Source organism: Oncorhynchus mykiss, chromosome 27, assembly GCF_013265735.2.
Source record: "Oncorhynchus mykiss isolate Arlee chromosome 27, USDA_OmykA_1.1, whole genome shotgun sequence".
NCBI lineage: Eukaryota > Metazoa > Chordata > Actinopteri > Salmoniformes > Salmonidae > Oncorhynchus > Oncorhynchus mykiss.
Window position 1 is genome coordinate 23,120,477 of NC_048591.1, and position 27,186 is coordinate 23,147,662.

The following is a 27,186-nucleotide window of genomic DNA, read 5'->3' on the forward strand; positions in this document are numbered from 1 at the left end:
GTCAGTTGTATTCTGGTCTAAGGGTGAGAGAGAAGGTAGATAGGCTTGTTGGCCTCTGCTGGTTCTGAGTTGTTTTCAGTAAGCTGTGAATGCTGCTCCATGGTTGGTTTAAGTCCAGTGTGGGAGAAAACAGGTCCAAAACAGGCTCCCAGCTAGTCTCCCACCAAACTCTATTCGTTGTACAAAGCTGACTTGGTGCTATAACTCACACATACTGGCTGTTGGCAGGAGATCAATTATGTATTTTGCTCAAGGGTTTGTAATGCAGTTGACTCCCTGACCCAAAGATTTCCTACACGACCATGAGGTCAAAGATTCCCATCTGTGTGTCAAGCCTAGTCAGAAAGCATGCTCAAATATGGCTCTGTTGACCCTGAGTTGGATGAAGGGCTGCTGTGAAAACAAACGTGTTGAATCACACAGATTCTGGCCATCACCCATCTCTGCACCATAGAACAGAATAACAGATGAAACATCAGGCTGCAAATCAATAACCCAGTCATACAGTGTCAAGAGAAAACATAGTTTAATGTGTTTTGAAAAATCCATCTGAGGACATGGTTGTACTGTAGTACTTTATGGAGTATTTGTTTGAGTCAGAAATCTCCTTTGCCCAATGATGAAGCAACTGTGCATATAAAGCAATGTATATAGAATTGCTAAAAGGTGAAGAAAATCATGTTTATTAGCTGCCAGGTTTAAGAGGGCATAGTTAAACAATTTCTCCCATGTTGTTTCAGTTTTCTTACAAATAGAAATGCACCCTGAAAATATGCCCCCTTCAAATATATTCATATTTCAGCAATCATAATGTGGAGCCAAGTCATCCAGCCTGCAAATTGCCCATGGAGAATACTTGTTTGCTAGACTATTATATGTGCCACATCCCATCCAGGCCTTTGTGGCAGCCTCTTATCCCTGGCCTGCATACCCTATTTCTCAGACTCTGACATTTCAGCTATCAGACCGCCTTCGGTCACAGAGAAAGAAGAAATCCCCCATAAATATTGTTTGCGGAGAATCTGTTCCTGATATCCCCTTCCTCACCTCTCTTCCCCTTTCCCCCTCCTTCCCCAGCAGCGGCATTATGCCGCCCTTGATGTTTTATCATTAGTTTGGAAGTGTGTGGTCCCCTACTGTGGACTTCTGATGGGCACAGACAGTAAAGGCATGGAGACAGCCAGCCAATTTCTCCCGCTGTGACTTGTCCCCAGCAAGGGGCCGGCGCTATCTCTCTCTGTGCCAAAAGCAGGCAGATATTCCCTGTGGCAGGGAAGCTTTCAAGCCTCTTAGCACCGCTGCATACCTGTATTGGCCTCCATTTTGTCATTCTCATTATTTTGTTTGTGGTGTTATGAAAGGCCTCATCAGTACACTATCAGTCTGTTACTGTTGCAAGGGGTGCAGAAGAACTGCAGGGAGTGTGCCAGAGTTGCTTAATGCACTGCTTAACTTAATTACTGGAAATAATCACTTAATATGTTCATTTATGACTTCCCAACTACCCGTTGAATGTTTATGAGCAATATTGGACACATTAAGTTTGTTTTTCAAACTACGGTATTAGTATACAACATTTTAAATTTGATGTGTTCATGCCAACGTTTTGGCCTATTGTTGATGAGTAGAGGTTTAAGTAAGGTGGGAATGACCTGATATCACGCACTATGCATTATCTATGCTCTGATATTGCCTTCACTATCACTAGAAAAGCCATCAATGATGCGTTGACACAGTTTACAGATGAAGAAGGCAATTCTGGAAAAGCAACGTCCTTCCTGAGGGAAAAACATACACAGCATACAATACAGAACCTAAATCATGATCTCTATAGTGGTACTACAGTAGTTACTTAGAGATTTGACACTTTCCCAATCCTGCTACTTCCATACTTGCATGAACCCATCCTTAATGGCTTCTCACACTTTCTTTATTTCTTATTCATGTCTTTATTTTGTATGTTTTCCATCTAGATGCTCCTACCACGATCCCCGCACCCACCACCTTGAACCTAGACAACACCCAAGGTACTGTATGTCCACGCTTTGTTCACTCTCACCCCTCGCCTGTGTGTACGTGTGTGCATGCTTGCTTGTGTGGGTCTGCAGTAGTGTTGTACAACGAGAAAGAGAGAGTGGGTGAGAGAGTTTGGGAGAGAGGAAGAGAGAGGGAGAGACTGCGGGCAGGCAGTCTTAATCAGATTGTCCTGCTGATAGGTGAAATGGCGGACGACCTACACTGTGCTTTCAGTGACACCTGTCACATGTTTGATCTGTGAGGATGGAGGAGACATGTTGGTCGCTTGGCTCTCTGCTATCTTATCAGCATCGCCATGCAGCCTTATATCAACCTGCGCACGCTGTCATCACATTCACATTATAATGCCCTTTACATCTCCCCCATCAAATCACAATCACATCCATCTTTGTAGGCCTGGAAACATTGACCGTTTTATATATATATATAAAGAGTTTGGCAAACTCTATATATATTTTTTTAGATGCATGCCAGCAAAGCAACTACACAACACAACACTAAACAATACATTAACTGCACTATAACGGTGACAAATGGTGCCCACAAACTGTTAGGGCCTAGACAATTGTCCCAACTGCAGAGCTTTCTTTTCAGCACCATGGAGTGAACTCTTACCACGGCTACACCTGGCTGTCAGCGGAAAGGAAGCAATCCAATGTTATTTGTTGCCTAGACTTTACTGCAAATGACACTCAAGTCTTGAGAAAAAAGCAATACACTGATATTGCAGTTATCATGACAGCCTTTATAATAGGATGCTTGAAGTAGTAATAGAATGAAACAACCATGCATTCTATTTTTGCTCTATTATAGTGGCCACTGTAGTACTGTAGACATCGATCAAGTGTGTGCAAAAATAACTTTCACTGAGTAAAAAATGAAATAAACCCTCCTCACTCACACAAGTATTACTGTCAAGTTCAACACCACAAAAACAATATTTTGGGCCTAAACTGCACATTATTACATTGTACACTTTTTGCACTTTTTACCCTCTGTTGGCAAAACTGATCTCTTTCAGGCAGAGAGTACACCTGGCATAACCCTTTTCATCCACTGTATTGAACAAGTGAGAAAGAGAGAAAGTGTGTGGTGTTCCTTTCAACTCTATGGTGGCATCCCACTTAAACCAGGCCCAGCTCCAGCTACACTTGATCCCTGAATCCACTTGTTTAACAAACAACGCCTCATTTTCACCTAATTCTCTCATTCTGAAAATTAACCACACACTGTAGAGGGAAAACATTAGTTCACAGATAGTGGTTAGTTCGTTAACTAGTTAACATTTCACACAGATTGCCAGGGTCCAGTAAGCAACTAACGCGTTATAACTTGAGTAACGGCAAGGAGTCGTATACCAGTTAATACTATAGAGAATTGGTTAGGTTACTAATGTTAGCTCATCTGATGTTGTCGTTAGCTGTCTGACTTTGTGTAATGTCCAATGAGCACCGATACGTTTTATCTATAATTTCTCTTCATATGACAATGATTGAAAAGTATTTGCCAGTAGATTGTCGATTTGATTCATGATGATGACTACTTGTCTAGCTTGCTAGCTAAGATGTTGCAATCAAAGCTATGGTAGATATAATGTGATTTGACATCATTTTATCTGTGGCCAATGACCTTGTGCCTTCATGGATGGGCACTTCTAATGTAAATATACGGCAGCACCCAAGGGGCTTGAATTGTTTTGCCCTCCCTTACATTTTGTGGTGACTTAGTGTCCCCATGAGTGAAAGCAAAAAATGTTTGTATGTGACTTTATTAGCTCAATACTTTAAAAAAAAATGTTTGCAAACTGATATGTGACACATATTAATGCCAAAATATCATGCAAAACAGGCAACAAAAAATATAATAATAATAATAATAACTGCCCACCTGGCCTGAATGATGGGTCGCCACTGCTTATGATATGGATGGAGGTCAGTTTATTTACAGTGTCAGCTGGCCCACCTTTGTACATACCTTTTAGTGCTGGATCTTCTACAGTACTGTATGTAGCTCAGTTCCTATTCTTTTAGTGCTGGATCTTCTACAGTACTGTATGTAGCTCAGTTCCTATTATTTTAGTGCTGGATCTTCTACAGTACTGTATGTAGCTCAGTTCCTATTCTTGTAGTGCTGGATCTTCTACAGTACTGTATGTAGCTCAGTTCCTATTATTTTAGTGCTGGATCTTCTACAGTACTGTATGTAGCTCAGTTCCTATTATTTTAGTGCTGGATCTTCTACAGTACTGTATGTAGCTCAGTTCCTATTCTTTTAGTGCTGGATCTTCTACAGTACTGTATGTAGCTCAGTTCCTATTATTTTAGTGCTGGATCTTCTACAGTACTGTATGTAGCTCAGTTCCTATTCTTTTCACTTTTATGGGAGAAGTGTGTTGCTATTGGTAAAACAAAAAAATGTGTATAATATGGTTGTTCAAATAAACTCAAAAACAAAACAAAAATCTGTCTCTCCTGCATTGTAGATAGCTCAGGTTTGTTCATATAAGGACACATGGAGACAATGTACTAGGATCGCCAAATTAATTCATCAGTGAGAGAAAGTCCATTTAGAAGATAATACATTTCTGATAAACTGGCAGTGAGAGAAATAGGATGGGACTTCTGGGATGGGTTGGGGCTTTTAAAATGTCTATTGAAGCCTAATGTTGGCCAAAAGTACTTGGCAGCATCGGGAGGTGACATTTAGAGATAACTAAATATGGTATTTATATTGCAGAGGAACTGCAGGATTGACAACTGCCATTCATTATTTTATATTTTTTTGGACTGTTGTTTGCCAGCTAAACCCAGATTTCTATCAATATTTGCAAGCATAGTTCCCTCAAACGTTTGAATGAAAATCTACGCTATTGAAGTACTCCATAGGTCCTGCTTTCATTATCTACTAACACACAGGGAAGGGGCAAATGCACTTGCATAGCTGACAATGTACTTCCAGAGCTAGCATGAAGTCATCCCAATTCATTCAAAGCCAGCCCATCAAGATGTACCATACGTACAGTACATGTCCCATGGCATGTCACACTGCAGGCTCCTACAGTGGAGGAGGTGGTGGTGGGTGGTGGTACAGTATGGGCTGTTTGATTTCCACTCAGGCACTAGAGAAGTAATCAGGTCCCTTTCATGCTGGTGCTGGAAAGCTCCGGAGGCCATTTTGTGTGTCTGAGTAGAGGGAGTAGAGAGTCTGAGTGTCTCATCAACTGCACAATCAGGTCTACAAGGTGAGTGAGTGGTCTGTGATATGAAGGAGGTCTAGCCCCTATTTCGAAGTTTTTTTTATTGTCCATTTGGAATATTTCGCACCACAGAAGAGGGGGAACTTTTCTGTATAGGATCTTCTGTATCAATGACATGCTACTATAATGTGTCCCAGTATTTGTACTTTTATACAGATGTAGGATCTTCATTTGCTCACCCTGTTGCAGGAGAACCTTCATGCAATGCAGGACATTTTCATCCTGTAGTGTATTTCGAAGTTTAAAAAGGCTTCAGAAGTTTGTAATTGTTTCATTTTTTCATTAATTATAATCTATATATTAATTCACATGCCCTGTTGCTGCAGGATTATTTTCCTGCTGTACCAAACTGGCGCAAAAGATCCTACATGTGTATGTCTGATGTTTTATGATTGTCCTTGGATTAGGACAAAACTCTGAGGAGACTGTTGAATGATCTTATATGGTCTCTACAGAGAATCACAGATGATACTGTAGTTATAGTATTGGGGTTCAACTCCCATGGGTGTCAGCCAACTTACAGTGAGAATGCAATTTGTAAAAACAGGTGGTTGTTAAAATGGTGTGTTGTGTTTTTCATTGTATACCAATTATTCTTCACTTACAGCTTACTGCATGCGGCAGTGGAGACGTTTGCATAACTCCTCAGTGATTTCCGAGAGACAGGACTTAGACGGGGGTTTGACATGATTTCTGCAGTGCATGCTGGTAGGATGTAATAGAGCTTTCTTGCTGTTCACTACTCTTCTAAATACCATGTCACAGGGGCCTTGTTAACCTGGCCTGCAAAGCGTCACATTGCATTACTCTAAGCTGCAGAACCGCACCTTCTGTTGGCATTTTACTCTGTTCAAGTATAAAACGAATATTCGCAACAGAGGGTAACATGAGTGTCATGAGCAGAATATCCTTGTATGCCTGAGGCCCATAGAGATTGAAATATAATGTTATGTACCATAGCTTTACATTGTACTTAGAGAACTCTTCATTGGACTTCACAGGGATTCCTGTTAGGAACAAATCGAGGACTACTTAAGCTAGTTCCTCCCTGCCCCGAGCACCACACAGTGCGCTCCTGTGATGTGTGTGAATGGTGTTATCCAAATGAATGTGTAAACATACAGCTCTCAAGCTGCCATTTTCCATTGATCCACACAAGCAGCCATCCCTCCATGTGGCCTCTCCACTTCCCTTTATGAAGCTAAGGGAAACATTCTGTGGGGTTCCATTCTGAACAAGTTGTTTATGCACCGTTTCCTCTTTGTGTGGCTCCCAGTTCATGTAGAATGTAGCTTTTCATTTCCACAGTGTAATGCTTTCATGCCCTGCTAGATTTTTCTCTCCTTGATAAGTGTTTTTATTTTTTCTTTGCATATCCTTGGTGTAGCCTAGCAACAGGCTATAGAGCCAGTGGTTCAAGGCCTAAATATGGTTTTGTGTTGAGGAGGAGCAAATGCCATGGTAAAGCATGAAACCACAGAGTCGTTTGTACATCTCTGGTGTAGAGCTGGCCAGCCCTCCACCTTTTGTATCTACTGCTCTATCTCAGAGAAAGAAAGAAAGGAAGAAACAAACAAACAAATAAACAAAGAGAAAAAGAAAGGGGGTGCTTGGAGAGTTGTCAACCTTTTCAGTGTTCCTATATAAAAGATGTAGGACTAAGTCCCTGCGGAGTTCAGGGGAGAGATGAGCCACAATCTATGAAAGCATTGTGTCATGGGTGTGATAAAGCCTAACCTCTTTTCAGTGCTATACTGTCAACGATAGGTACACCAACATTTACTTAACCGAAGGTTATTGTGAAGTGCATTAAAAAGTAGGTTTTAAAGCAGCTGTATTAACCTTTTTAAAGTAAAGAGACTGAGAGTGCAGGGGTTACCCAATCGTCTTTTTCCTGAAGGTCTTCCACCTCACAAATGTATGGGGAATTTATTTTAAAATATTTTTTACTATTATAAAATGGCACACAAACAAGTACAGTGCCCATCCTAATTCATAAGTGCTGCCTCTCTGATTGGTTTGCTAACCTAATGCAATGCTCCAGGCACCATGGCTTTTATGGAGGATCTGGCGTGAATAGATTTCAGCCAGCATTATTAAACAGAGTGGTTTCTGGTATTGTGCAGGCAGGCTGGATCCTATTGGTGAGGGGGTAGTAGTCATTCTGATTCTACATCTCAAGGGGTATAAAGGCAGTCTGCTGAGGTAAAGCCCTCACTCGTCAAACATTCAGAGATGATCCCAGGGAGGGACATCATATCCTGGGTAATCTCCTGCTAACCCCCTCCTTACCTCGCCTTGGCTGGAGAGAGTAGAGAGTAGAGAAGCATCTGGACAGAAACACTTCTCACCATTCACAATGATCTCTATTGAAAACTCAAACCACTTGACAGGGCTCCTGTACTGTACATTGTGCCGGTGTGCATGTTGAATAAATGAACTGTAAGAAGTAAATGTTGAGTATCCTGTTCAGTTAAATGAGATCTCCAGAACCCTGTGGTTTAACAACTGATCCAGATGTACAGGCTCAGTGGCTGGAGGAGCACTAAGTCCTCCGCATGTAGGGTATCCACAGTGCCCCGTTCAGCTGCAGGCTCTATATTGTCTTAATGTATATTATGTATACAGCGCCAAAGATAGGCCACTAGTCATGCTGCCTGCTACCACACAGATCTCCGTCAAGCCTGTGTTTGTATGCTGCAAGGATGCTAGCCCACCACAGCGTATCCACTATCATCCAGCTAAATTGATCCTACTCCAGGGAAGGACCTTTCATCAACAATGAATGAGTCAATCTGAGTTTAGCTGGCACTAAGAATAAGGAATGAATGGAACACTTGACCTTGACTTTTCTCTCCTCTGCTTTGTTTTGTGAGGCAATTTCATTGTTATTGACTATAGCTGAAATGTATTGGAGTGAAACTAGAGAAAGTATGCTGTCTTACTGTAAGTGGACGTTGATACTTTCACAGTTGTTTTTGTGTGTTCTGATATGTTTCATCACTGTCTTATAGAGTATGGCTTCTTCATCTTCCAAAAGTACGTGGGTGTGCCTTCAAGCTGTGCATGTAATCTTCAGTGCAAACATTAGCAAATGTTCTACAAAATGTTGAACTGTCTTTACTGTCATAACAATGCATAACATAAACAATAATACATGTTAGTGGTTAACAGAATGGTTAACAGTATCTTACTGTATGAGCTAAGTCCTATCTGTTAGAAAATATAGCCATGTTAAGTGTTACCAACCACACCAAGGCGAGGTTACATGGTGTCACTAAATAGTGTTGAATCCTGAATATGTCACTGAGTTAATGGGCTACAGTGGAAGTGAGAAGTCTTCCATGTTCTGACGTTGAAACTCTACAGTGCCTAACTTCGGCACACCTCATTGTGCTGCTGAATCACTGCCAAAGATAGCTCTGCAGACAGACAGGCAGACGGATAAGCATACAGGCAGGCAGACCAGAGTGTGACTTTATTATGCTGATTCTCCTGGTGCTAAGACAGAAGCAAGAAGACATGTGAATCATTCAGCTGTTCACGGCTTTGACTGAGTGAATCCTTTGGATACATATACCCACATGGTTTAGCACCTTTGAAATCAGATGGCACCTTATCATAATGTACTCATTTAGGGCTGAAGTAAAGTCATCCTAGTGTATTATGAAATATACTGTATGTGGAAGAGAAGTGAATGGTAGAGGCAATAGGTCAGTTTCCACTGCATAGGGATTAACAATAAATGAACTGTCTGAGTCAATAGTGTTAGAGCCAGGCTTGAATCAGAATGCACATCAAGCCTGGCTCTAACACTACTGATTCAGACAGTTAGTGTGCGTTAATTCATTGTTTATAAAACATTTAGTCATTTGTCAAACATTTAATGCAAACACTTAACACTTGTATATCATTAGCCTTTGAGGCTTAACATTAAATGCTTATTTGATATGCAAATGATGTTGACTCATAATAGCAGATTGGTTCCCTTTGTAATGGGTGTGCTTTGCTTTCTTGATTTAGCAACAAAAAATAAATCCATTTATGTGAGGAGAAAATTAGCCACTAGCTCCAATTTAGTCTGTACAATAGTCCACTCTAATTGGTCCCCAGGGGTGTGTATAGGTTGTATTGTGCAAGGATGACGATGTTCAAAGAGTGTCATACTAAATGAAGATGGTTTTCTCATATAGGCCTGATTTTAACTTGAAATATGGATATTTAACTTGGAAACGTTACAACTTTTTCTCAGATCTTGAGCAGCTAATGTTAGAAGATCATATTTGGCAATATTTGAGGTAAAAAAGGAAAACAGGCACAGATGGATTTAATATTCCTCAAAACCCATTATGAACCCTTTCAACATTCTTAGGTTGACATGCACAGCAGGAGAATGTCTAACCAGAAGTGGTGTGTTAGTTTGTCTACCTGCTGACCCTCCAAAGGGTAACAATATACGGCATTGGAAGTTCAGAGAACTCAGTTCCTCTAATATTCTTTCTGAGTAGGTTAGAGTCTTGGTTACGTTGTCCACCGGAACATGTGGTACAGCTGCTACTGTGAGAGCAGGGTAGAGCACTGGAATATCTTTTCCATTAGCTAGTCAATCACTTTCCTTAGCCATGACCTTCCCCAAAAAAACACTTTAAAGGAACACGGTAGAAGCAGGCAGCATTCAGTATCCTTTTGTGTGTAGTTGAGAAGCTTGTTTTGTCAAACCAAAGTTTCCCAAACTACATTTTTGCTAACATCCCATGGTCCAGAGTTCACAGTCAACTCTCCATTCATAGATTTTATTTGTTGCCATCAGTCCTTCACCTGTATTTACGCATCTCCATAAAATGTCATGGTTGAGTCTGCGAATCTTCACTGCTTTGTTCAGAATTGATAAAGCAAGTTTGTTTCTGAATCTCTAGCAGGCTGTTTGATTAAATCATTAAGACACACAAATTACTCAAGAGGGAGTCAGAGATCAAGATAGCCTAACCAGAAGAAAATAACTTTCTCCCGCTGCTGCTGGTCTTCACAGAATTACGCTCCTGAAGTTGTCGGTAATAGGCTACACCAGCAGTTAGGAACCCTTACCATTTCTACCAATCTTCATGCCAGTTTAGATTTTCATATGCACATTTTCGTGGAACAGTTTAATTTCAATTTTAAGTATTTGTATCTCAAAATCATTACCTGTGGTAAATCTACATTCTATCTAAATCGAAAAGAAAATTATACAAATCTAAATGTAACTTTTATTGCCATTGCCAACTATGTAAAATAGCGTACATACAGCCAATACATAAAAACATTGCAGCCTGCAGGTAGAAAATATCCTGATTTTTTTTAAAAATCCAATGAATCACATTGGCTACACATGGCCTGTCTGCAACGAACTTGAAACATTGTATCAACTATCAACTGGGTCACCCAGAAACTCATGCTAGCAAACTTGAAGCATTGTATAAAATATTCTGGGCCCGACCTCCCGAGTGGCACAGTGTTCTAATGCACTGCATCGCAGTGTTGCGGCGTCACTACAGCCTGGGGTTCGAAATTGGGGAGAAAATGTAAAAATATAAACAACTAAATATTCCGCGCCGATGAGCTCGGGACAGACACAGCTGTAGGCTATTAGTGCAAGGGATTAGAAGTAATCAGGTATTTTATGACGTTTCCACTGGATCAGAGCTTTACATTTTTCACCTTCTTGCCGAGTGGTTATCGAAAGGGAGAGAGCTGGAAATATTCTTCAAATACAAATACTGTCATTCTCAATTGATTATAAAAACAGATTTCATTTATGTGCTGTTTGAGGTGAAGAAAGATTACATTGAGAAGCTCCACAGCTCATTAGTGGTGGTGAGTTAAGACAATCAGAAATATTATCAGACATCCCCAAATGGGCACATTTATAGGCCTACATTTGAGCGCAGGCCAGGTAGACTAGTCCAACTTCAATATTTGTAATCAACATTGACCGGAGCGTTTCAAACAAAAGACGCTGAATAAATTGACAAAACTCGAAATGGAAAGAAATAAACAAAAACTTTTTTTCAAAAGTGTAGCATAGGTTGTGAGTTCTACAAAACACATGTCCACTCCAACAATGAGGAAGTTAAATTACTGTAATAATAATATATTCAATGCATTAACAGAAATTACCATAACCTAACAAACATTGCAGATTAGAAATTATGGGAATTAATGGTAAATGTAGGTTACTACTGGTGATATACAGTACCATTCAAAAGTTTGGACACACCTACTCATTCAAGGTTTTTTACATTATTTTTACTATTTCTACATTGTAGAATAACAACTATGAAATAACATATATGGAATCATGTAGTAACCAAAAAAAGTGTTTAAACAAATCAAAATATATTTATATTTTTGATTCTTCAAAGGAGCCACCCTTTGCCTTGATGACAGATTTGCACACTCTTGGTATTCTCTCAACCAGCTTCACCTGGAATGCTTTTCCAAAAGTCTTGAAGGAGTTCTCACATATGCTGAGCAATTGTTGGATGATTTTCCTTCACTCTGCAGTCATCAACTCATCCCAAACCATCTCAATTGGGTTGAGGTTGGGTTATTGTGGAGGCCAGGTCATCTGATGCAGCACTCCATCACTCTCCTTCTTGGTCAAATAGCCCTTACACAGCCTGTAGGTATGTTTTGGGTAATTGTCCTGTTGAAAAACAAATGACAGTCCCACTAAGTGCAAACCAGATGGGATGGCGTATCGCTGCAGAATGCTGTGGTAGCCTCGCTTGTTAAGTGTGCCTTGAATTCTAAATAAATCACAGACAGTGTCACCAGCAAAGCACCATTACACCTCCTTCTCCATGCTTAATGGTGGGAAAGTCGCATGCGGAGATCATCTGTTCACTTACTCTGCTTCTCACAAAGACGGAGTAAGGTTGGTTTGGTTGGAACCAAAAATTTTGAATTTAAAAAATAAAAAACATCTCAGATGTCCACCAGTCTAATGTCCATCGCTCTTGTTCCTTGGCCCAAGCAAGTCTCTTCTTCTTATTGGTGTCCTTTGGTAGTGGTTTCTTTGCAGCAATTCCACCATGGCCTGATTCACAGTCTCCTCTGAACAGTTGATGTTGAGATGTGTCTGTTACTTGAACTCCTTGAAGCATTTATTTGCGCTGCAATCTGAGGTGCAGTGAACTCTAATGAACTTATCCTCTGCAGCAGAGGTAACTCTGGGTCTTCCTTTCCTGTAGCGGTCCTCATGAGAGCCAGTTTCATCATGGCGCTTGATGGTGTTTGTCACTGCACTCGAAGAAATGTTCAAGGTTCTTGAAATGATGGACTGTCGTTTCTGTTTGCTTTTTTTAGCTGTTCTTGCCATAATATGGACTTGGTCTTTAACCAAATAGGGCCATCTTCTGTATACCACCCCAACCTTGTCACAACACAACTGACTGGCTCAATTAAGAAGGAAAGAAATTCCACAAATGTGCTTTTAACAAGGCCCACCTGTTAATTGAAATAAATTCCAGGTGACTACCTCATGAAGCTGGTTGAGAGAATGCCAACAGTGTGCAAAGCTGTAATCAAGGCTACTTTGAAGAATCTCAAATATAAGATATATTTTGATTTGTTTAACATGTTTTTGGTTACTACATGATTCCATATATATTATTTCATAGTTTTGATGTCTTCACTATTATTCTACAATGTAGAAAATAGTAAAAATAAATAAAAAAATAAAAACCCTGGAATGAGTAGGTGTGTCCAAACTTTTGACTGGTACTGTATGTGATGGGGAATTGATAGACATACAATGAAGTTGCACACAATGAAGTTAAGAAACAATGAATGTCCATGAAATGGCAGGAGAGAGCGCATTCGGGAGAGAGCTGTGCCTTGTGCATCTGAGACACAATCCCCATATTCTTGGACCGTGGAATCCACGCGGCCTCCTCAATGGATTAGTCCACTCAGACAGGCGCAAATCAGACAGTTGTCTCGTGTGCCATGAAAAAAAATATCTATATGCAACTGCTCAACTAAAATACAGACCCCTTTTGTCATACAGTATTCCATATAAGGCACCCAGACGTTCTGAATGTTTCACAGTATATACCCTTAATCTTGTAATAAATTAAATCTAATGATGCATAACTTGACATTTCTGCCATCCATTGTGACATTCTGGGAGGATAACCAACCTTCCAATTAATGGCAATGCTTTTCTTAGCCACCATAAATGCTAGGTTACACAGTTTCTTCTGATAACAGACTCCAGTATCAACATTTCCAAGCAAACAAAAACAGGGAGAAGCCTGAATTCAGCCAGCCTTGACAAGATCATAACATATGCAAATATGTCTCCTTTTGTGTTTTACACCTCCAGCAGAGGATTTTCATTTCTGAGTGCATGATATTCATTTTCACTGGTATGTTCTATGGATGGTCTTAACTTGCAATAATTTATGTCTGGGATTATATGAACATGACTGCACATTCAAACATATCTGTATGCTTTCATCTTCATCAATAGTGTTACCCAGGTCTTCTTCACATTTTTGTCTGTCATGTTTTGTGTCATCGGGAAAAGCCTCTATAAACCCTTGATAACGTCGGGAATTCAACTTTAGAGGTTTGTCAGACTTTCTTAAAATAGTTCAAATCTTTGAAGCTTCTTGCTTGTCCATTGTTTGCTGCAAAGAGAATGCAGTGTTGTATCTTCAAGTTCACCTCAGAGCCGTCACAGACTGGTCTTCGCTGGATGTATGACTCTGATGAAACCCCTGTCACCATCTGATCCTGCTCAAATGAGGCATGACAAAGAATGTGTAGATATATACATTATATTATCCAATAATAGAATCAATGGTTCAATAATTGAAATGACCATTATTCGCAGATCCCAGACTGTAACCTAGCTTTCAACTCAAGATGGAACTTTGTATCCATTCACTGATTACCATTCAAAGTGAATTTACTTCTGTTGAAACGGGACAAAAAGGCTACAAAACATTTCCATACACACACCAGCTGTTAGATGCTGCTACCTGACAGATAGCTAGAGGCTAGAGCTGAACAGGCTGTGGTAGCTACTAGCTAGCTCTAGTTCATTCTCTTCAGACAGAACTTCAGTCGAGGGGGGATGAGGCATTAGCTAACGTTCCATGTCAGTTACACTACTAGCTCAGCACTGAGAATAAATCATTTTTTTCTGTTAAGTCAAACAGCTGTTACCTTGTTAGCTACATCAGTGAAATAAAGAGTAGGCCCCGTCCCCAGTGAAAGTTGCAACCCTGTTCCAAACAACACATAAAGGATTGACCTCACAGGCCTAAAAGACACTTTCAAATCTAAGGCTCAATTCAAATCAGTCCAGCCTGCCTTTGCCATATTTATCCTGTACAGTGGATTATAATCAATTAACATTTTTGTAGGGGTTGATAAATCAAGTCTGAAATTTAAAAGTGGAAATTACAAGCTTGGCACATCTGTATTTGGGGAGTTTCTCTCATTCCTCTCTGCTGATTCTCTCAAGCTCTGTCAGGCTGGATGGGGAGCGTTGCTGCACAGCTATTTTCAGGTCTCTCCAGAGATGTTTCATCCGGTTCAAGTCCGGGCTGTTTTTAATTTTTTAATTTAATTTATCCTTTATTTTACCAGGTAAGTTGACTGAGAACACATTCTCATTTACAGCAACGACCTGGGGAATAGGTACAGGGTAGAGGAGGGGGATGAATGAGCCAATCGTAAACTGGAGATTATTAGGTGACCGTGATGGTTTAAGGGCCAGATTTGGGAATTTAGCCAGGACACCGGGGTTAACACCCCTACTCTTACGATAAGTGCCATGGGATCTTTTGCAGGAACACTCAAGGACATTCAGAGACTTGTCCCGAAGTCACTGCTGCATTGTCTTGGCTGTGTGCTTAGAGTCATTGTCCTGTTGGAAGGTGAACCTTTGCCCCATTCTGAGGTCCTGAGCGCTCTGGATCAGGTTTCCTTTAAGGATCTCTCAGTACTTTGCTCCGTTCATCTTTGCCTCGATCCTGACTAGTCTCCCAGTCCCTGCCGCTGAAAAACATCCCCAGAGCATGATGCTGCCACCACCATGCTTCCCCATAGGGATGGTGCCAGATTTCCTCCAGATGTGACCGTTGGCATTCAGGACAAAGAGTTGGTTTCATCAGAACAGAGAATCTTGTTTCTCATGGTCTGAGAGTCTTTAGATGCCTTTCGGCAAACTCCAAGCGGGCTGTCATATGCCTTTTACTGAGGAGTGGCTTCCATCTCTACCATAAAGGCCTGATTGGTGGAGTGCTGCAGAGATGGTTGTCCTTCTGGAAGGTTCTCCCATCTCCATAGAGGAACTAGAGCTCTGTCAGAGTGACCATCGGGTTCTTGGTCACCTCCCTGACCAAGGCCCTTCTCCTCCGATTGCTCAGTTTGGCCAGGCGTACAGCTCTAGGAAGACTCTTGGTGGTTCCAAACTTCTTCCATTTAAGAATGATGGCCACTGTGTTCTTGGGGATCTTCATGCTGCAGAAATGTTTTGATACTCTTCCCCAGATCTGTGCCTCGATACGATCCTGTCTTGGAGCTCTACGACTTCATGGCTTGGTTTTTGCTCTGACATGCACTGTCAACTGTCAGACCGCACAGGTGTGTGCCTTTCCAAATCATGTCCAATCAATTGAATTTACTGCAGGTTGTAGAAACATCTCAAGGACACAAGTTGTAGAAACATCTCAAGGATGATCAATGGAAACAGGATGCACCTTGGCTCAATTTTGAGTCTAATAGCAAAGGTTCTGAATACTTACTGTACCTAAATAAGGTATATCTGTTTTTTATTTCTCCATAAATTTGCAAAAATGTCAAATAACCTTATTTCACTTTGTTATTATGGGGTATTGTGTGTAGATTACTGAGGATTTTTATTGATTTAATCCATTTTAGAATAAGGCTGTAACGTAACAAAATGTGGAAATAATCGAGGGATCTGAATACTTTCCGAATGCACTGTATTTCTATTGAGGGTGAGATTGAATTTTCCCCCTTGCCTAATATATCATGAGCTTTTTCCATCAATTCACAAGAGTCAGCATTGCAATTAAATGTGTGTAATTACATCTGTAAATCCACAGTGGGCATACAAACCGCCTGCCTGTTTTCACAAGAGGGTGTTCCAGTATGACTAATGAAATCAATATTCCATGTAATCAGCCAAGGGACAGATATACAAACTGATCCCCAGTTACAATTCAGTCACCAAATCAGTCATTCGGTCAATAGGTCAGGCAGTCAGTCACAAAGTCAGTCTGTCAATCACCAAGTCAGTCATTCAGTCAATAAGTCAGGCAGTCAACTCAGTCATTAGGCAGTCACTCAGTCAGTCAGTCACTAAGCCAGTCAGCCAGTCAGTCAGTCACTAAGCCAGTCAACTAGTCAGCTAGTCAGTTAGTCAGTCAGTGCGAGGCTGCTAGGGTATTCCACCAGTGACCTGGTTATGTGTAATTAGTCCTTCCAGAACAGACACAGAGAGAGAGGGAACCATAAAGCATTTGGCCCCTCCACTCCAGCAGAGCACATTTCAGTGCTGCGCCAACCGACGTGGGCATCGGCCACAAATCCTCTTTATTCCCCCATAAATTCACCTGGTCCTGTCAGGACCGAGGTGTGGGCATGTCACAGTCCCCCAGCCACATCCTGTCAGGACCGAGGTGTGGCCATGTCACAGCTCCCCAGCCACATCCTGTCAGGACCGAGGTGTGGGCATGTCACAGTCCCCCAGCCACATCCTGTCAGGACCGAGGTGTGGCCATGTCACAGTCCCCCAGCCACATCCTGTCAGGACCGAGGTGTGGGCATGTCATAGCTCCCCCAGCCATCACTTGTCAGGACAGAGGTGTGGGCATATCATAGCTCCCCTGGCCACATCCTGTCAGGACCAAGGTGTGGACTGTCATAGCTCGACCGGTAACATCCTGTCAGGACCAAAGTGTGGGCATGTCATAGCTCCCCAGCCACATCCTGTCAGGACTGAGGTGTGGGCATGTCACAGCTCCCCAGCCACATCCTGTCAGGACCGAGGTGTGGCCATGTCACAGCTCCTCAGCCACATCCTGTCAGGACCAAGGTGTGGGCATGTCACAGCTCCCCAGCCACATCCTGTCACGTCCGAGGTGTGGGCATGTCATAGCTCCCCAGCCACATCCTGTCAGAACCGAGGTGTGGGCATGTCATAGCTCCCCAGCCACATCCTGTCAGGACCGAGGTGTGGGCATGTCACAGCTCCCCAGCCACATCCTGTCAGGACCGAGGTGTGGGCATGTCACAGCTCCCCAGCCACATCCTGTCAGGACCGAGGTGTGGGCATGTCACAGCTCCCCAGCCACATCCTGTCAGGACCGAGGTGTGGGCATGTCACAGCTCCCCAGCCACATCCTGTCAAGACCGAGGTGTGGGCATGTCACAGCTCCCCAGCCACATCCTGTCAGGACCGAGGTGTGGGCATGTCACAGCTCCCCAGCCAATAGCAGGACTATGTGGGAGGGAAAGGCCCAATGTTAGAGCAAATCCATATTTAGTTTACAAAATTCAATTTAGTTTACGTGCAAGGCCATAAAGGGCCGCTAATGTGGTTCTGAACTAAATGGCAGAACCATTGAATGACTCCAGACAGGGTAACAGTGTGGGATGGTTCCGTTACAGATATGTCATTCATCTAGCCATTGGGCATTAGAGATGGGTTATAGATTTTACAGTCCCCCAGTTGATATTTTGTGATACCTTTTAGGTACGTTCAATGCTTTAGACGGGCCTACTTCTTTGTGTGAAAATAAGCTCCATTTCCCCCTCTGTGTGCTGTGGCAGGCTGGTTGTGCTCCCAGACGTTTGTCTGGTTCAGGTGTCAAATGGAAGGTGGTGGGGTGTGAGGTGGGGGTGAGGCGTGGCAGGGCGATGGAGGGAGGGGACATGACAAGGCTCCTCGGCTCAGTCCATTTAGCGTGTTGATGTTCATTAGCATGGAGCATGGGCACTTCCCTCTCCTGAGGGAGCATGCTGTGCTGTGCTGTGCTACCAGATGTCCCTGATACTGGAAACAAACAGCTATGCTCTGCTCAGCTCAGCTCATCCTGCCTGAGATACAACTAGCAGCAGCCAATGACACTCTAGTCTGTGTCTACAGTATGTGAGCTCTGCCTCTGCTTGGTGGAGGTAAGTCCATTTTGAAGAGGAAATGCCAATGAAGTGTGTCTTTACTCTCTATTCAAGTTAAGGATGTGTCAGACATTTTAGGCTTTTATCATTCGCATTCAGAAAGAAAGTCCTTTCTCCTAATCATAATCTTTATTCAAAACCATCCAATTTCAGTTCATGATTGGAGGGGACTGATGGGAAATGGAGTCTCTCCTTCAGGCAGTAAAGTAACACCCCTTCTCTCACCTCTCCTCTTCACTCTTCCATCAGTCTCAACTGACACAGATCCCCACACTTAATCTGTAGACCTCAAGTGCCGAAAATTCGGAAAGTTTGGAGATTTAATGCCTTGCCGTTTTCTTTTGTAGCTAGCAGATGTATAAATCTCACTAAACAGTAAACAGTGGACTAAACAGTGGACAACGATCCACTGTGGGTTCCTGGGAGGGAAATGTATTTCTGCGAGAGGGGACAGCACACCGGGCCAGATTTATTACGTGCTTGTGTCTACTCTCTATGATTGAGGTCTATAACTTCCTGATATTACTGCTTAAATCAGAGTATATTTTACAGTTCCCTGGAATGTTTCTGTTTAAATTGTGGGGTATGTCAAGTATATCATTTTTATGTAACAGTCTCAGAACATTTTATACAACCACTTTTTGGTTGAATATAAGGAGGTATTTGGAATTATGATACAGTGTCATGGAGTTCGCCAGATTTCATTCTATTTTAAAGCGGAGAGAACAAATGCATTGACATGGTACATATCCTGTTGTGAATGTCCATTGCCACACACAGACAATGACACTTATAAATGACATAGATAAAGATAGGCAAAGATTGAGGCCTCATTCACGGCAGTGCAGTATCAGTTTGAATGGCCATGGGGTCTGAAGTGGTCGTTATGTCACACATACATATATACATTAGACTTGCATTTGGTAGTTTGAATCATATCATTCAGAAGTGCAATTCAACTGTACGCAGAAAAAGTAATGAAACTGCAATGAAGTGGGCTATTCTGTTCTGTTCTGTTCTACAGCCCATACAGCCACAGTAGGAAGGGAAGAGAAGGTGTGACTGAGTGGGAGGAGGTTAATCATACATTTCAATGTTGATTTGACCTGAAAACACTCCACTGCTTCACGTTGTACAATGCATTGTTGTCCTTCATTGTTGAACAAGACACCTTCAACAGAATAGCTCTAATGGAATTGTATTGAATACGACAGTAGTCACTCTGTATTGAGTCACAGCCACCTCCCTGAGTGGGTCACTCTTTGACCATGGACATCTATAGTAGGTTCTATGTAGAAGTTGACAAATGTAGTCTTGCTTCATCCCTGTATTTCTGGCTGCAAATGTTACCCGATTTCTAAAAGTGTTTGTGACTTTGAGTACACTGTACATTACTATGCTACTGCCCGTCTCCTGCTCTGTGATTGAATCAGAAGGCAGTCACTGCTCTGATAGCTATGATTGGCTCAAAGAAGGGGTCTGGCGGTCATTGTTTTAAGAAGCTGTGATTGGCTTGTTTCCAGACTCCAGAGCTGGCGATGGGGCGCCACAGAAGATAGACCACGCTGTCATCGGAGGCGTGGTTGCCGTGGTGATGTTCGCTATCCTCTGTGCACTCATCGTCCTGGGGCGCTACTTCGCCAGACACAAAGGTATAACGGCTCACCTGGGTTCCCTGGCTGTTACAATGCTTCCACTGGCTTGAGATGAACTGGTGTACACTATCATTGATCATTCATAGACCTAGAGGTGGACTAGCTGTAGAGATTCATTATCATCCATTTAAGTCCAACAGGGATGTTCATGAATGTGTTTATTCGTTGCAGGCACCTACTTCACACATGAAGCCAAAGGGGCAGACGACGCAGCAGATGCAGACACGGCCATCATTAATGCAGAGGGGGGACACAACAACACGGAAGAGAAGAAGGAGTACTACATCTAATGATGAGAGGCCAGGGGGGTGTTATGGTGGGGGGTCCTGTAGGAGCACTATATCTAACTCTGAATGGGCCGGAGGGGTGGGTTAGAGGTGGAGGACGAAAGGTGCAGCTGAGGAGGAAAGAGAAGTGGGGAAAGGAGAAGAGAAAAGGAGAGGAGTGATGAGAATTGAAGAGGAGAGGAAGATTGGAGTGGATGAGTAGTGGGAGGCTTCATTGCTTCGTCGTGGATTCTCCCATCCAACCTCTCCTGGACTGCTGGGTCCCATTCTGTACAGTTCAATTATTTTACAGACAATTTTGTGCCTTGTTCTATTTCTTTCGTAATTGTTGTCTCCCCCCCCCCCCCCCCCCCCCCCCAAACCTGTTGACTCCACCAGTTCCTTTTTGCTACAGTTATCTTTTAGAGGAGATGACACAGCACTTCTTCTCTTGTTGTCCTGCAGATCCATCTTAGCTTGTGTACCAGGCTTTTAGAAGCACCCTCTCTCTCGCTCTCTGTGTGTCTCTCTCTCTATGCTGTGTACTGTAGAAGCAGCCAACTATACATTTTAGTCATTTCCAGCTGAAACCTATTGTAAACAACTCTTATCAATATCAAACTATACTGTCCCTCTTAACTCAATCATAAATATGACCTCTCCTGCTGACATCCTGAAACATCACTTTTATTTTTTATTCTGTGGTTAAAAGACTGAAGTTGCTGCCATGGTCATAAGACTTGTTGAGTTGTGTTGTCTTAACTGTTACGCTAAGAGGTTCAAACCTCTTAATGAGGTCACTAGGTGTGGGGTTAAGGTCACAATATGGTTTACTCTGGGTCCTCATACTCATACCCTTAATGATCAGTAAATGACCAATGTAATAGTAATGCTTGTACATGTGTGTAAATACAGTGCATATATTACCCAGTGTTTTCAACACAGGTTCAATTCTAGTTGAAAGAATACTCTTCTACAGATAAAACAAGTTCAATTGTGTTATCATATACTGAATTGAATATATTGAATGTATATTTAGAAACCTTACAAGGACCTTCAAACCCTATTTTATTGCTGTCTTAGGCCAGGGATCATCATCTAGATTCAGCCCCGGGCCAATTTCTTCTTGAGCGGATAGTTGGGGGGGGCGGAACATAATAACTGAAAATTAATAATAATAATAATATTTCACTAAAACATAATCATTTCAAACTTTGTTTACATATGGGGACATTGCTCTGCATAGGGGGCCGTCTTTTGGATGGGACGTTAAAACGGGTCTCCTGCCTCTGTGGTCATTCAAAATCCCATGGCATTTATTGTAAGAGTAGGGGTGTTCACCTGTGTCATGGTTAAATTCCCAACCCGGCCACATTCCATCATGACCACCTAATCATCCCCCGCATTGCTAATTGGGATCCAATTTTCTAAATTAAAATCACTTGAAGCTGATTTCCCGGAATTTTTATAGTCAGTCTTATGTCCAACAATGAACCCACCTCCCCCAAAATATATATATTTTAATTATTTTTCATTTTATGCTCAGAAAACTTGGGGGGCCAAATAAAACCACCCGTGGGCCAAATTCGGGCCGCAGGCTGCCAGCTGGGGAACCAACCCTCCCTTTAACTAGTCTGTTGGCTCAGGTTGCTATTGAGAGAAATACACTGTATCTCAGTATGAAAAGGGAAGAAAATATGTTACTTATACTTTAGATTGAAGATGTTTTAATTGTAATGATGTCTAATTAAAAACTCTTCTGTCTCTATTCAAACATTAGCTAGTACACAATTCTGTATGTATTATTTTGACTGCAATTGTATATTTTATGGATATTAGGACACACTTTTATATAATTGTTGCATTACTTAATGTTTTGTTTTCAAATTAGAAATGTAACAGAACACTAATGGTTATTGCTCAATGAGCATTCCTAATGCTGTCTGTGAGTCATAAGTTATTGAAGATCCCCTAGAAGTTTTGAATGGGGAATGAGTAGCATGGTTTCCATGTTTCCGCTTTTAAAGTAAATGTACAGATTGCTGTGGAATCCCTGTAATGCATACTGAAGTTCCTGCTTTTATCTTTCCACGGTACATTAGTCAGTGGATTTATTGGATATATCGGTGTGACTGGCAAAACAACTCCAAATACATTCATGAAAAAGGACGGCCACTGCCTTACTTTGCTTTTAAATATGTCATAATGATGATGAAAAAAAAAGAGTGAAGGACTAAATTCAGTGCCTTCCTTTATTTAAAGGGTATACAGTACGATGTCAACAGTGTCATACTATATCTTAGTATATGAATCTCGTGCTACCTTACACCAGTAGTGGTGGTCTCACTCTCTATTCACATGTAACTCATAAATCAGACAGTACTAAGAACTGGAATAACAAGCTGGAGTTATTTTCAGGTTGGATGAATATTTGGAATCGTAACTGAATGATAATGGCAGCTTCTATTGAAAAACAGCTCCCCATAACAAACAAGCTAAGTAGTATTAATGATTTTATTTACGGGTGATCTATTTCTGTCCGTTGAGAATTTATAAGGTAGCCGAAATAGTTTCTTTAATTTATTTACGAAGTACATTTTGGTTGTATTTGTATGGTTATTGTATTAGGTATGTACTGTAATTGTGGTCAAGGCTCACCACACTTTTAGGAAAGGTAAAACAAGCGAAACAGTCCTGGGGATCTGATGTTTATTTCATTGAATTGCTTGAGTGTGATGCAGAACATAACCGATACCAGTATAACACATAGAAATGTGCAAATCAATATTAATCTCAAAGCTTATTGATTAGTTCTGAACTTGCTTTTGTTTTGTTAATCATCAATGTTTATTCTGGATACAATTGAAGTGATCGCTGTAGAGATTCATATGAAGTGTTGTTTTTGTTTTCAGTATACACTCAGTGGCCAGTTTATTGGGTACGCCACCCGTTCACGAAAATGGTTTTGCTCCTACAGACAGTGAGTCACGTGGCCGTGGCTTGCTATATAAAGCAGGCAGACAGGCATCGAGACATTCAGTTACTGTTCGATTGAACATTAGAACGAGAAAAACGACTGACCTAAGCCACTTTGAGCATGGTATGTATTTCAGAAACGGCCGGCCTCCTGGGCATTTCACGCACGACAGTGTCTAGGGTTTACGGAGAATGGTGAGACAAACAAAAAACATTCAGTCAGCGGCAGTCCTGTCGACAAAAACAGCTTGTTGATGAGAGGTCGAAGGAGAATGGCATGAATCATGCAAGCTAACAGGGGGGATACAAACAGGCAAATAGCGGCGCAGTACAACAGTGGTAGGCCGTCTTTGTAAATAAGAATTTGTTCTTAACTGACTTGCCTAGTTAAATAAAGGTTTTTTAAAAAGTGATTTGCAGAACGGCATCTCAGAACGCACAACTTGTCGATCCTTGTCATGGATGGGCTATTGTAGTAGACGACCACACCGATTTCCACTCCTGTCAGCTAAAAACAAGAGGAAGTGGCTCCAGTGGGCACTCGATCAACAACACTAGACAATTGAGGAGTAGAAAAACATTGCCAATCCAGGTTCCTAATAGCAAAGTCAGTATTTGGTGTAAGCAGCATGAGTCCACGGCCCCGACCTGCCTGGTGTCAACGGTACAGCTGGTGGCGGGGGTGTAATGGTGTGGAGAATGTTTTCCTGGCACACGTTCAGTCCCTTACACGTTCAGTCCCTTGATACCAATTGAACAACGTTTCCATGCCCCGAAGAATTCAGGCTGATATGAATGCAAAGGGGGTCTGACCCAGTACTAGATGACTGTACCTAATAAACTGGCCACTGAGTGTATTTGATATGTAGTCCATGTGTTTCCACTTTCTCAGGTTCATGTTGAATCTTGTGTTTTGCATCTCAGGTGAAATGCAAAGCGAATGCCCCCCAAGAATACTACACATTTCAGAAAGTTATAAAATCACAAGATATATCTTTTTTTCTCAGTTGTATATGTTGTGTTCTTAATATATGGTGCACTGTTAAATGTTACCTATTATTTTGTATAGACCTAGTTCACAATGAAAGAACTAGAGGTGTTAATCAGACAATATCACTTGTACAGTCGGTGTCCACTAAAATACAAGGGTTGTTATTTATAAAACCTTATATCCACAGTAAAATGTATCGTCTGTTTTTTCCCCAGACATAAAGGACAAGTAATCACCAAACAAAATGGAGACTAAGGGCTCTATTCAATCTGTATTGTTACGGATTGTGCAATATTAATGTAAAGGTAATTTCCGATTGAGTTGACATATACATCGTTTACGGTGAATGCAGTCTTCTAACGCAGGAACGTTCCCTTTCAATTTCAATCATGCTGTAACGCTGAACTTCTGCAATACGGATTGAATAGAGCCTTTAGCTAGCATTAGATACTCTCTAATGGTGTATTAACATCCTGAGTAGGATGCGTGTCAGTCACATTTTCAGATGTTTTCAAACAACAGGTGGTATATTTGCAGTAGTTAAGTTTTCTGATTAACCCCCAACATTTCTTTGATGTTTGGATGCCTAGAACGTTTTGGTTGTTCATTGCCCCAGTTAGTTGTTTTGAGGTCAAATCTTTAGTCTCTCTGTACCTGGGCAACATTTCTGTGTAGTAAAGAAAGGTTTCCTCATGTTCCCATACATATTTTGTATTGGTTCATAAAACATTTTTACAAAAAAAATCTGAAGAGTACTTGTCTTAATAAAAATATATCAATGTTAAATGGGCTGTATCGTCTTTTACCTGATATTTCTGTTGGCAAGAACTTTTAACACGGTTCAACCCATAAAGGTGGCTACCATCCTTTCCCTACTCTGTGCTGTGACAGTAGCCATTCCCTTGGCCCTGCACTGTTACTCCTGGAGTGAATATAGTTGTTGTATTTGTACTTCAACTTCGCTTCAAAATCCTCTATTCAACTCAGCTTCTAGATCCAGAGCTTTTGATATTTCTTAAATATTGTCACCCCCTTGGTCTCTCAATTGAAGCTGAGCAGTGTATTTAATCGAAATTAGCTGTGATGTGGTGAGTGATGTACTGTAGTTGTTAGTGATCCTGATTGAATTAGTCTTTTTTTCATAGCTCAACTCCACACATGTTAAGATATCAGACACAGCCTTTGGATGTTGACATTGATTTGAGAAATTGATAGGCATGTTCAAGAACAGGACCTAATTTATTAGCATGTAGCATTCTGTCTTCATAATCCTGTCACAGCAGCCTTTTCCCATTATTTGAAGTGATCCCAGCTAAAGGTCAGCAGCATTATTCAAGCTTTAATGGAAATGTTTTAACCTCAGAAACCAGACATTTCTCTCCATTAGCCACAGGATCATGAAAATGTAACACCCCGACTTGTGTTAAATGTCTGATCATTTAATATGTTATACATGTGTTTTATCATCTCTACACTACACTCTAGATCTCTATGTGCTCTACACTATACTCTACATCTCTAAATTCTCTACACTACACTCTACATTTCTATGTTCTCTACACTACACTCTACATCTCTAAGTTCTCTACACTAGACTCTACATCTCTAAGTTCTCTACACTACACTCTACATCTATCTCTATGTTCTCTACACTACACTCTACATCTCTAAGTTCTCTACACTCTACATCTCTAAGTACTCTACACTCTACATCTCTAAGTGCTCTACACTCTACATCTCTAAGTGCTCTACACTACACTCTACATCTCTAAGTTCTCTACACTACACATCTCTATGTTCTCTACACTACACTCTACATCTCTAAGTTCTCTACACTCTACATCTCTAAGTACTCTACACTCTACATCTCTAAGTACTCTACACTCTACATCTCTAAGTACTCTACACTCTACATCTCTAAGTTCTCTACACTCTACATCTCTAAGTGCTCTACACTCTACATCTCTAAGTGCTCTACACTACAATCTACATCTCTAAGTTCTCTACACTACACTCTACATCTCTAAGTTCTCTACACTACACTCTACATCTCTAAGTACTCTACACTCTACATCTCTAAGTGCTCTACACTCTACATCTCTAAGTGCTCTACACTACAATCTACATCTCTAAGTTCTCTACACTACACTCTACATCTCTAAGTTCTCTACACTACACTCTACATCTCTATGTTCTCTACACTACACTCTACATCTCTAAGTTCTCTACACTCTACATCTCTAAGTTCTCTACACTACATCTCTAAGTACTCTACACTACACATCTCTAAGTTTTCTACACATCTCTAAGTTCTCTACACAACACTCTACATCTCTATGTTCTCTACACAATTATGAAGAGTTTGCCTGCAAGCTACCCTAGTGTGAAAATAACTGAAACAATCTGATCTAAACATGGTATGAGCTTGGGACAACAATCACATAAAAATATTTATAATGCAAATGATGACATGTGAATGAACATATGCACACTGTAAGTATACACACAGATAGCATGAAACAGAGTGCACAGGTACATGAATGGATGAATGTCAAGGTATGATGTCACATTAATTAATTGTGTCATTTTTAATTTCACCTTCATTTAACCAAGTATGCCAGTTGAGAACAAAATCTATGTACAGTGAGTGCAAATGTAGAAGAGTAGGGAGGTAAGGCAATAAATAGGCCATAGAGAAAAAAAAAATACAATTTAGCATCAACACTGGAGTGATAGATGTGCAGATGATGATGTGCAAGTAGAGATATTGGGGTGCAAAAGAGCAAGAGGGTAAGTAATAAT

General features: G+C 41.3%; 1 protein-coding gene across 3 annotated transcripts in view; it reads left to right on the forward strand.

The window, feature by feature from the left end:
- cadm1b (cell adhesion molecule 1b) overlaps positions 1-25,170 on the forward strand; it is a 165,941-nt gene extending 140,771 nt beyond the window's left edge. For 2 of the 3 annotated variants that reach the window (XM_021588089.2, XM_021588090.2), the window contains 3 exons: positions 1,974-2,027; positions 20,020-20,148; positions 20,323-25,170. In XM_021588089.2, coding sequence (XP_021443764.1) covers positions 1,974-2,027; positions 20,020-20,148; positions 20,323-20,441 — 302 coding nt within the window. In that variant the 3' untranslated portion in view covers positions 20,442-25,170. The remainder of the gene's footprint in view (positions 1-1,973; positions 2,028-20,019; positions 20,149-20,322) is intronic. The other variant, XM_021588091.2, reaches the window with a different exon arrangement.
- The last annotated feature ends 2,016 nt before the right edge of the window (positions 25,171-27,186 follow it).